Source organism: Rutilus rutilus (assembly GCF_951802725.1).
Source record: "Rutilus rutilus genome assembly, chromosome: 10".
NCBI classification, from domain to species: domain Eukaryota; kingdom Metazoa; phylum Chordata; class Actinopteri; order Cypriniformes; family Leuciscidae; genus Rutilus; species Rutilus rutilus.
In genome coordinates, this window is record NC_140215.1 from 15,411,315 (window position 1) to 15,423,510 (window position 12,196).

Sequence of the window (12,196 nt, forward strand, 5' to 3'; positions counted from 1 at the left end):
TAGCTTAAATAATTATGCAACAAATTGATCCATGCACTTTAGTGCCGCTCCCTGTGTATCTATGGGCCGTGAGGTGGTTTCTATCTTGCTGTTCGGAATCTGGTTTGTGTCTGACCTGACATCCCAGACCAGATCAACAGGTTTCGGTCACGCCCAGGAGCTAGAAACGTCTGCTATATAAGGAATAAAAGAATGCAGATGTTCAGAACTAAGCTAAACACGGCAGAGAGAAACATACAGAGTAAACTACTCTCGAATTAACCACCATAATCCACCAAAATGCAGATGTCCGAACCCCTCAGCCAGAAGAACGCTCTCTTCACGGCAATGAACCGCTTCATCGGCGCCGTCAACAACATGGACCAGACGGTCATGGTGCCAAGCCTGCTGAGAGATGTGCCGCTGGACCAACAGAACGAGGAACAGAAGCTGACCAATGTCATGGGTAGCTATCTGCGGGATGCTGAGGACGACATGTACAGCTATTACAGCCAGCTCAAGTCCATCCGGAACAACATCGAATGGGGTGTCTTGCGCGCAGAGGAGCAGAGGCGCAAGAAAGACTCTCCTGCGCCGGAGCCAGTGCGCACAGAACCGGACAGCGACACGGATCTGGAGCAGCTCCTGCAGTACCATCTGAAGGGCTTGCATGGGGTGCTGTCCAAACTTACAAGCCAAGCCAACAACCTGACCAACCGATACAAGCAGGAGATTGGCATTGCTGGCTGGGGACAGTGAACTGCATCATGAAGGATCCATGTCTTTGAATATGATGAACAATTCTGATCTAATATGATCTATTCTGCCTTTGTGGAAGAGACAAAAGGGACTGACCGAACAGATGTTAAACTGTCAAAAGTTAAAATGCAAGGCAAAGCGAGAGGGGGAACAGGGTTTTGTAGTATTGGTGTTGATCACTGACAAATTGTAAGGGCATGCTTCCTGTCTTGAGGTTATATTTGCACTGGAAGATTCCCTTTTTTACAAAACAAAACTAAATCTCCGTTCAAATGGCTGGCTGCCATGTCTTACCTTGATATTTAAATCTATTTATGGATTATGTATAATTGAAAGCTTTTATTTTTTCATTCTTCTTTAAAGTTGTTGTCCTATGATGTTACTGTGTGTTCCAGAGGACTGATGACTTTAAGAACTAAATGTATGATAGTTTGTTTATGTGAAAATTCCTGTAGATGACGCAGAAACTCTGTAGAAAACTCCTGGGAACGTTTCCTGTTAATGATCTGAAACTATCTGTGAATCATCCTGTGAATCAATGACGTGGACAACTCTGAAAATCACTGCTTTTGTGTGTCATGATGAGTTCCATGAGATTCTGGGTTCAATTGTGCCTAAATGCCAGTATGATCAAAACATTGTCTGTGTTTTGTATTGAATTGGTTTTTTATAACAAAATAAACTTTTGTAATTTGAATATCTGTGGTTGTTTATTATTCATTCATGCTCAAAAATCCACAATTAACAGGCGTACACACACCCTGCACCATGTACATACTCCTCATTCCTTAGTTCTTACAAAAGCCTATCATTTAAATAACTTTCATTTCTGAGACTGATGGATTAGGGATAATGACACAAAATAATAATCAGTTCTAATTTAATCTAATAAAATGAAATTCCCATTTACCATTTCAATTTCTATTTAGTAGCCTATGTGTATGCGGGTACGTATATGTACGTTAAGTGAGACCTGTGCAATTAATCAGATTATTTCTCTTACAAAGATTATTTATGGTCATACTTTTTTCTTTTCTTTTTTTGTGTGCAAAAGGTCTACGAATAGACCTACACATATATTTTGAGGGTCTGTAGGACCTACAAATCTGTGGAAGGTAAGTTTTTTTGCAAGTTTTTATTGCACAATGACTTATTGTTCAAAGATACCAAAGATTCTTCATTTTTGGACCTAAACCTAAACAAACATTTTGACAAAGTGAACTGCCACACTATGTTCATCGGATGAATCTAAATCACCTTGCTTTCACTCTACTAAATGTTTCATACCGTGTTATGAAAACATAAGACACACACACTATTCCACAAAATGAATAAATAGCCTATCAGTATAACAGATACGCTGAATAGTCTTATCCATTTATTTTAATTAAAATAATATTAATTAATCAATAACATGACTTCACTGTATAAACAACAGCTAAGTCTGTAGAAAATATAATGTTTATATGAAAGCTACTGGCAGTAACTTAATCACCTTAACTTAATCGCGTTTCGTATATTGTGTTGTTTGTCCCAGTGTGCACGCCTTACGTGTCAATGGGGATGATGTGGTGTTCTCATCATGTGCGTTTCCACATCAAAATATTAGTTAGTAAAAAGGAAGAGTAATTATGGGAGATGAGCATACAGTCCAGGTTAACAACACTAGCAGCTCCCGCTGTACTTCCTTTACCGAAGCGCCCGACGACTATCGATGTGTAAGTGTAAACTTGGTTTAAAAATTAATGTAATGCTAACTTTTTAGCCCTCATGCTAATCACAATATGACATCATCCTTTCCAGGCATGATGATTTTCACTATGTAGTTTACTCCTAGACGTGAAAGTAAGAAAGTATGGTGATTGATAATCATTTAATTTTAGTTAAACATTCTTGTGGAAAGTATATTAGATGGCTTATGGTGAAGTAATTTCATTTGTAAATAAATTACTTCTTGAGTTGTGATGGGACAAACCACCCAACACACGAGCAGGAAAATGGTTTACATTTCTTTGGTGAATGGTTGCAAAGTGTCTAAAAGAACTATAAAGTATTAAAAATGTAAAGAAATATAGGGGAATCAAGACGTCTATTTAAAATGAAAAGAAAAATATGTGAAGTAGCACTTCATGGAATTTCAATTAAAGGGATAGTTCACCCCAAAAATGAAAATTCTGTCAACATTTATTCTCTCTCAAGTTGTTCCAAACCTGTATGAATTTCTTTCTTCTGCTGAACACAAAATAAGATATTTGGAAGAATGTTTGTAACCACACGGTTGTGGGACATCATTGACTTCCATAGTATGGAAAAACAAAAACTATGGAAGTCAATGGTGCAAAATACAAAATACCTTCCTTTGTATTAAAAAGAAATAAGACAACACGAGGGTGAGTAAATGATGAGATAATACATTTTTGGGTGAACCATTCCTTAAATGTCATATAACTTTTCCTTCCTTATGGTCTTTTTAGTTTTCATTATATTTTTATATATGTATTTTAATTCTCAGGATGTGATTCTTAAAGTGAAAAGAGCCACAGGGACATTTTCATTAGTGGCATGGTGAGTCGATTTATATATTGCACAGAACTACTTTGTTTTAAAGTGACTTTTGAACATTCTTAACTAACTTAAAATGTCCTATCTGTAGCTTTTTCATGCTCTTTGTGATATGGCTGCTGCGCAGATATAACTCTTTGGCTCAGGTACAGTGTGTGTTTGATTTGAATTGCCAAGATACATACACTACTGTTCAAATGTTTGGTGGCAGTGAGATCTTTTTTATTTATTACTTTTTTTCTTCAAATTAATACTATTCAGCAAGGATGGATTATATTTTGCAAAAGTGACAGTAAAGATATTTTGTTAAAAAAAAAAGCGGCACAACTGTTGAAGATAATAATAATAAAATGTTTCTTTTACAACAAATCAGAATATTGGAATTATTAGAACATATTGAAGACTGGAGTAAATTTAGTTTTGCCATCACAGGAATATACTATGTAAACCGGGTTTCACTTTATTATGATGGTCCCTTTAACACGTTCTGTTGACTATAAGTAACATTGCACCTACATGTCTGCTAACTCTCATTAGAGAGTTAGTAGAGTATTCGTAGATTAAAAAAAAAAGAGTATTAGTAGACTAGTTGGGTTAGGGTTAGAATAAGTTGACATGTAGTTGCAAAGTTACTTATAGTCAGTAGAATGTCTGTTGGAGGACCATCGCAATAAAGAGTTAGCAGATATTAAGCAGTCTACTAATATTCTAATGAGAGTTAGTTGATATGTAGTTGCAAAGTTACTTATAGTCAACAGAATGTTCACAAGGGACCATCAAAATAAAGTGTATTTTAAATTGAAAAGTGCAGTCTGGTTGAAGAGTTCGTTCAAAAACATAAACAACTCCAAACTTTGGAATGGTAGTGTAATTACCCAACATAATTTAAAATTCATAATTGTCATATTCTGTCATATTGTTGATTATTTTAAATAACATTGTATCTCTTTTTATCTGTATCTTATAATCTCTCTCCTTTCCTTTTTTTTTTCAGAAAATGGTAGTCAGTCTGACAGTAGCAGCATTTTTTGACAGTGTTGCATATGTTATGGTAAGTTATGTTGATTAATTTATGTGTATGTTTGAGAGAGAGATACATATGTAGGCAGAGAGTAATTATTCAAACTAATGTATGTTGAATTTTTTTTATTTTTTTTATTCCTCTTTAATAACTTTATTTCATTGCACCTTTTCTTTTCCTCTCACCTGCAGGGAGAGTCTCATCCAGAGGGTTCTCTGTGTAATTTTCAAGCGTGGTGGCTCACATATTTTGGTAAATTTGGCAACTGATCAAAAGATGTTTGTTTATATGTGTACTGTCTTATTAAAGGGTCAGCTCACCAAAAAATGGGCAAGGCATTAATTACTCCCCCTCTTTTGTTCATCTTGTGAAAAAAATCAAATAAATGTTTTATGAAATTTGAGAGCTTTGTGAATAAAAGCCTAAATTCAATCTGTTCATCATATAAAGTGATCGAGTCTCTTCAGAAAATTTGGCCTACAACACTTAAATCACATTGATTAGTTTTACGATCTCTTTATGAACTTTTTGAAGCGTCAAAGTGGTAGTTGTGTAGCTGTCAGTGGAGGGACAGAAAGCTCTCAGATTTCATCTATGATCTTAATTTGTTTTCCGAAATGAACGAAAGTCTTACGGATTTGGTACGACCTGAGGGTGATTAATTAATAACAGAATTTTCATTTTGGGGTGAACTATCCCTTTAATGTAAAGTAACAGATCATCAAGTCTGACATGGTATAATAAGATTATTTAATTTAGTCATTGATGTAACTAGCAGAACACTTTTAAACCCAAAAATTCACACCACAAAAAACATGTACAGTATGATATTTGTGAATAAAATGTGAATTTGTAGACTGATGTCATGAAAAATTGCTGTTGTTGTTGTTGTTATAGTTTTTGGCTTAAACAACTTTTGGTATTTGACTTTAGACTGGACTGCACTGGTGTGGGTGTGTCTTATTACTTTCAATCTCTACCTGAACCTGGTGAGAGAAATCAGAACTGAACATTATGAGATGTGAGTCACTATACAATACACACAAAAAACTAATTTAGTTATATATATATATATATATATATATATATAAGTATTCCTAACATCTGCATGTGCTTATCAGACCGTACCATGTGGTGGCGTGGGGGGTTCCTCTGTTTATGTCCACTCTCCCACTGATGGCTGGATACTACGGTCCTGCTGGAGCCTGGTGGTATATGCCCTTTGATTTTTGATATATTCTTAATTGCAGTTGTATCACTACAGTAGTCATCAGTCCTTTCTGTCTCATTCTCTTCCTGCAGTTGGATTACAGATAATCATGTTGGGTGGAGGTTTGGCATGTAAGTTTGTAATGTTCAGCATGTGTATGAAATGCGTGTTGTTTCTAGGGATGAACCTGGGTTGGAGTAATGTAACTATGTTATGAGTTTCATCACATTTCAGAGGTTCACGCAGCTCCTCATGCTATTTGCATCTCAGGAATTTCCGTTCTCAATCTGACAGGTTTTTGTGCATGCTGGAGCTGCTTAGAATATTTTTCACTCTAATTATGTAAAGTTTTGCCGTGTTATTTAACACACTGGTAAACACTGGCCACAGATATATTTAGACACCTAAAATGCATGAATGCTTTTGCATTACGTAACTATATAATATATTTATATGGATGCACAAGATATTGTTTCCATGTTGGTTACTAGCCAATATTTATATATATCGAATATTTAATTGTTCATTCTAATTTTCCATATATTTACATTTACATGACCTTTTCCATCATCCAACAATCACTTAAAAGTAATCTTTAAAAATAAAACTTATTAATAATGTTAAATGTTAAAACTTTAGCAAATCTAAAAATGAATATCCATTTTTCATACTGTTAAAGTCTTTTAAAATGTTGTGATGCTTAAATTCAGTTGTAGCATTTAAAATGATTGATTTTACTTTTTTCTTTTACAAATGTAAAGAAAATTATTATATTATAAAAATTATTGATTTGAGTTTTTAGGGATTTATTTGAAACTTTAGACAAATTATAAATAAATATATAATATATACATAATATATAATGTAGTAAAGAAGGATAGTACAAGTGCACTATCTAGGGAACGTAAATGTCCATATACTTTTTGAGGCCTCTGTTTGTGTATTGTCTTGTTTGAGGTGTAAAGTATTTCTTTGTTGTTGTTTTTTTGCAGATGGTACATCCCTCTGTTTAGCCTGATTATCCTCATGATCTGCTGTTATGCTCGAATCATCTGTGTGGCCAATGAGAGGGTGAGTGAATGTGACTCACAAACATCAACTAAAAAATTGTCCCGCTACTTCCAAAATTTGATTGCATGGCAATTTTAGGTCCAACTTAGGTGTGTAATTCAAATTCATCTTGAACAAAGCACTTCGCTTTTCTCTTCCCTGTTCTCTGTAATGCTGACGTGCCACGTCTGGCAGCTTCTTCTAGTCACTGACGCAATAAATCAGGCTATACAGGCTCATGTACGTGCAGACACCCATGTACTCTGCACAGGTCTAAGGGGGGGGGGGGGGGGGGGGGGGACATTGAGCATTGTACAGTACACACCACATTATGATCCATGCATTAGGAGTCTAAATGCATGTTTAAAGTTACTGTCTTTATTTCAGATGCGGTCCTGGTTAGGCACCTTTAATCCTGAAAGAGAGAGGAGGAAGGTAAGCGTATGTATTAGTGCATGTGCAGATATTACAATCCTGCCCTCCACTGGTTTATACATCAGTAATGTATCATTAATTCTTCCTGCAGATCTCTCTAGCTGAAGAGATCAGACCGTTGAAGTGGTATCCCTCTGTCTATCTGCTCGTCTCTATCTTCCCCCTCATAAATCGGTAACAGTGCGTTTTTTTTGCCATATTTAACATACTGAACCTCATGGATGTGATCTGTATTTATATTGATTTCCATATTTTCTGAAATGAAGTGTCCCACATGTTAGCTGATCACATATACCGGTAGTTGTGGATGCATCTTTGTGCTTGTGTGCATGATCTGCATGTGTATTTCTGCAGACTTCATAATGCTGCTTACCCAGAGGACCCTGTGTTTTTTCTGACATTACTGCACGTGCTCAGTGCACCATTGCATGGACTTGCAAATGCTCTCGTCTTCGGTAAGGACACCTGGAGTCAACTGAGTTCAACAGGAATAAAGGTACAGTTCACACTCACTGGTCTCAGCCATGGATGGCTGTGATTGGTCTACTTGTCAATCAGACAGTCCCTTCCTGTATCATTATGGTTACTAGGCAGCATAAGCAGCAATGCATACCAGACACATTTGTGCGGTTTGATTTCAATCTCTCATTCACGTAATGCATGCGTTTTCCACAGATGGCGATCCAGTCTCGACTGTGTGACAGCACAAGGATTGGAGAGTACCATGCCACGAATGTAAGATACACACATGACCTTGATACACACTCCGATTCTGATGATGAGGACAACAATGTCATCTTTTACAGTCCGAACATGATCTTAAAAGACAGGGGACCCTTGGAAAGTGTTTAGAAAAGAAGTGCGTATGTGTGTGCCTTTAAAGAGTTTCATTCAGTGTTTCTGTTGCAGCTTTTATTTCGACACTTTAAAATATGTATTATGATTATTGGAAAACAGAAAAGAAAATGGTTGATAGAACGTCTTCCTTTGCCTTTAATGATGGGTAGTATCATAACATTTGTTTGTACTGTATTAATGTGGGAAAGCTTTCATTCAAGCTGTTTACCACCTGAAAGTAATATATTTTGTTTTAAATAATGGAATTAAAGACTGCCTTTTCATTCATCTGAATATTTCAGACATTATATACTTTGAGAAAATTTGAGCATGTTTTACTATCATATTTATGAAAATGTATGATATATTTTTGTATTGTTTACATATGCAACAAATTTTTAATAAAAATCTAATAACATTTATCTCATGTTTGTGTCTTTTGCCTAGTGGAATGAGTTAGCACTCTAACTTTAGTTAATTAACTGAGTTCTAGATATTAAATCTCAGCACTTAAATCAGGATGATTAATGAGAAAGCCCAGTGGAGTAAGACATGCTTCCCATGATAAGAGCGTTATAAAAGCTCCTTGATATAAACCAGTGATATAAGTGATATAGTTTGTGTAACTTTGTTTTACGAAAGCTAATTTAAACGATACTGACACCGTGTGGACAGAAGTGTGAACACTATTCTCGTCAGAAATAGACAATATTTATCGCTCTATATCTTGCTTTATGAAATAAGAATCCAAAAAGTTGATTCTAAAAGTGTATTTAAATATAATTTAAAGTGTTCAATAAACTATAAGCAAAAGGAGAGCTGTTATTTGGTTATTTCGCGGTTCTGTTTTCCTGATTGGCTGTGTTGTGTTATATCATCTAAGCGCATTTAACAGCGATTGGTGAACAACTCCTCGTAAGTGACGAGGGAGCCAATCAGTGAAGAGTGCGTTGTAAAATTGATGATAAATGCAACAGTAACCATACGTAACATATTTTCATAACATCAGCTGGCGAACATTACATACTAGGCAGGGCACTCCCGGAAAGACAACAGTATCATCCATAACCCGTAAAGGCTGGTGTTTCAAGGCAAATTGCTGGGTAGGAAACGGAATACAGTAGAAACTGTTCTATCGAACAGAAACATTCTATCTAAACCATGGTATGACTTCTGATAAAAGGTAAGACTGATTAGTTCTTTATAAGCCTTTAACATTTATTTCCTGTATATGATATAAAAGCCTATTATATAGTTAATATTATTGAATAATATCTTTTTTTTTTATTAACAAACATGAACAAAAAAGTATTACATTTCTTGACTGTTTCGTGTACATACAATTGTACATGTGGTAATATGGAATTGTGCTTTATATGAGTACACAGTGTTGTGATTTGTGTTTTGTGTATTTGTATGACTTGCAACATTTCCTTTACAGCCAGCGTCTATGTGGTGCGCAAGATCAGGGCTTCCATTAAAGAGGGAGAGCAAACAGAACAACCTGTCCTCACACCATGTAGCCTGGCTAAAGGTGAGTTTACATTATAAATAAATATATATTTCTATTTAAAGTAAATATTACTGTCAATTCACTGGAATAACAAGTTATGAAACTCATGAGGAACGCAACAGTTCCCGCCCCCTTTTTCAGTGACGTTGGTTCCGGGAGTTTAAAAAACGTTTTATTCTTTTACTTTTTTTTCTTTTCTTTTTTTTTTTTTTTATAAATGAACGATGAACCAAGCCAATCAGCTACAAGTTGAATCACAACACTACAAACTCTGATTAAAAGCAAAAACCTTTTTTAAAATCGGACAAAAAGAGAGAGGTACAAGTGTACAAGACTGTAGTCTACTTAACGGTAGGGAGGGAAAGAACTACAATCCCATGAAGCATTGCGAACAGCATAATCGAATGGATGTGGGCGGAGCTAAATAGCTATTTTGGAGTGTGTTGCTTTTTTCGACTCTGATTGGTTTAGTTTTCTGTACAGGATCTTCATGGGTAATGTAATTTTTCACCAGCAATTCCATTGTTAAACACGATTATTTTATAGATAAACTGACGGCTTCAGCAGAAGCAGATACCATGGATTAGCAACCTCATAGCTCACAGTAAGGGCTGTCTTTTAAAGGGGTCATATAATGCCATTTTTGTACAAGCTAATATGATTCTTTAGGGTCTAAATTAAAAGTTTGTAATATACTTTAATTAAAAATTCTCATTAGTATTGTAAAAAAACACTCATTTTACCTGGTCAAAAACAGCTGTTTTCAGCACGCCGTTTAAGTGCATGTGTCTTTAAATGATAATGAGCTTTGCTCTGTTCTGTGCGTACTGCGTACACAGTTTTAATAACACAATAACCATAACGCGTTGTTCATTGTAAACGTGGGATTATGAATTATATTGAGAACGTCGTACATAGAAAACATGCCGTAATGTACCCTGAGTGTAAACAGCCGCATTCATCGTGAAGCGTGCTAGCGATTTGCAAAGATTAATATAAAGATTAATATAAAGGTTAATAAAACGTTACACTCACTTCTTCTTCTGGAGGTGCAGCAGGAACACGAACAGTTGGTACCGATCCTTTTTTCAGGAGCAGCTTCTTAGCAAAACCAGCTTTATAACGTTACTGACCCTCGTTTGTAAAGCAATGTATGGTGTGTGAAATGATTCGCGCAAACATGAAAGCATTGACGTTGATCGTGGGGAATATTCCCTTCAAAAACAAACTCAGCCACTGCGTCTTCAGCGGTTCGGATTTAGGAACATCAAAATGACTGCTGTGTTCGTTATTACACCCAAGAACAGAACACCACAATCGCTTCGACGCCATTCTGCTCATAGACAGTGCTCCAGCGTATCAACAATGACCGCGCCGGTCCGCGCGGACTATGATTGACAGCTCGCTCACGAGCGAGGGTGGGTCTGTGTTGAAACGCTGCTGTCAATCAACAATCGTGGGAGGGGCATGATTTGAGACAGGGGAAAACATAAGAAGATTTAAAAAAAAACACTGGATGGATTTTTATCATTTTATGATGGTTGTGTACAGGCACTGCCAACACAAGTTTCAGTACAATCAACTTGTAAAAGTGCATGTACCATTATATGACCCCTTTAAGGTTTTAAGTTATCATTCAAAGTTCTTACTTCCGGAACACACTTGTTGCACTCTATTAAGAAAGTATATAGAGTGAAATTGTATCTCAGTGTTTTATTACTCTATAGCCTTATCTGAATGAGGCAAAGTACATCAGAGTGCATTAGTTCATTCCACATTGTACAGATCAGATGTGAATGCACAGCGGGTGTTTTCGAATGTCACTGAAGTTGCCGGACTTGTTTGTGTGTTTCCAGGTAAAAAGAAGAGCAATGCGTCAGACAGTGCATTAATGGCAGCTCCAGAGTCTGAGGGTGCTGTTGGGTCATCTGCACCTACGGAGAGAGCTATACAGACATGTGGTTCCTGAGGTTAAAGGTCACGCAGAAGCAAATCTGGAAAAAACTGCCTCGCTGGACACCAGCATATGTTGTGTTTTGCACGCTGGTGTTCTGGTGTTCCAACAATGGCATCTAAGCCGGTATTTTCAACATAGACTTTACAGAAGCGGAAGGCAGATTGTGACAAAGATCTGATATCAGACCAGTTTTGCTTTGCGTGACCTGTATTCTCAGTTGCCGACACTTGCTCTGTCTCCTAGCTCTTTCTCTTTTTCTTTTCCTCTTCAGCTGTAGTTTATGAAGGTCTGTTCATCAACCTCTGCCTCAGGGGCGGTTCAGATCTGATGTTTACCTGCAGCTTTTGCATTTATACTCACTAACAAACTGAATGAACACGTATCACTGTAACTTTGACGATATTTATAAAATCATTTCATGTTTGTCATGATAAAAACAACTAATAAAATTGTGAAACTCAAATTTTTGTTTACTCGTGTTCTTCCTAAACTACTCAACATTTTTTTTGTAATAAATATTTCTTCTAACCTGAGCCTCTATTCTTTGATCAGATAAACACACTTCTGTATTTAAAAGATGACATCACAATGACATAATTCCTCCACAGGGTTAGAGATGATCTCCGTAATCAAAGGATTTATTTCAAACAACATGAAAGTTGAAAATATATGTATTGTTATTTATATGTGTGTAATTGTAAGTGTTATTTAGATAAATACTCATGGTCATGGTGAACAATATTGACAGGGAAAGGATTTTGTGTCACACGATGTAAACACGAAAGCAAATAAGATTTGCATTATATTATACACATGTATTATATTATATTAGTTATATTATATTATATTATAATCAGTTTGAGGACGGTTGTT

The 12,196-nt window shown here is 36.0% G+C and overlaps 2 protein-coding genes and 1 long non-coding RNA gene across 3 annotated transcripts; all 3 read left to right on the top strand.

Moving 5' to 3' along the window:
* The first annotated feature begins 210 nt into the window (after nt 1–210).
* mid1ip1a (MID1 interacting protein 1a) lies at nt 211–1,427 on the top strand. The gene has a single exon (XM_084422371.1). It carries the CDS (start codon nt 280–282, stop codon nt 736–738), a length of 459 nt encoding a protein of 152 aa, XP_084278497.1. The 5' UTR covers nt 211–279; the 3' UTR covers nt 739–1,427.
* An 841-nt stretch (nt 1,428–2,268) lies between these two features.
* LOC311298213 (cyclic AMP receptor-like protein A) lies at nt 2,269–8,275 on the top strand. Its single transcript, XM_084420955.1, has 13 exons — nt 2,269–2,456; nt 3,251–3,303; nt 3,392–3,446; nt 4,295–4,351; nt 4,513–4,573; nt 5,255–5,342; nt 5,443–5,532; nt 5,624–5,662; nt 6,524–6,602; nt 6,969–7,016; nt 7,108–7,190; nt 7,371–7,512; nt 7,692–8,275. The coding sequence occupies exons 1-13, from the start codon at nt 2,370–2,372 to the stop codon at nt 7,866–7,868; spliced, it is 1,059 nt and encodes a 352-aa protein (XP_084277081.1). The 5' UTR covers nt 2,269–2,369; the 3' UTR covers nt 7,869–8,275.
* A 541-nt stretch (nt 8,276–8,816) lies between these two features.
* Nucleotides 8,817–11,786, top strand: LOC311298255. Its single transcript, XR_014628928.1, has 3 exons — nt 8,817–9,036; nt 9,295–9,387; nt 11,223–11,786. It is a non-coding gene; the product is annotated as an uncharacterized lncRNA (long non-coding RNA).
* The last annotated feature ends 410 nt before the right edge of the window (nt 11,787–12,196 follow it).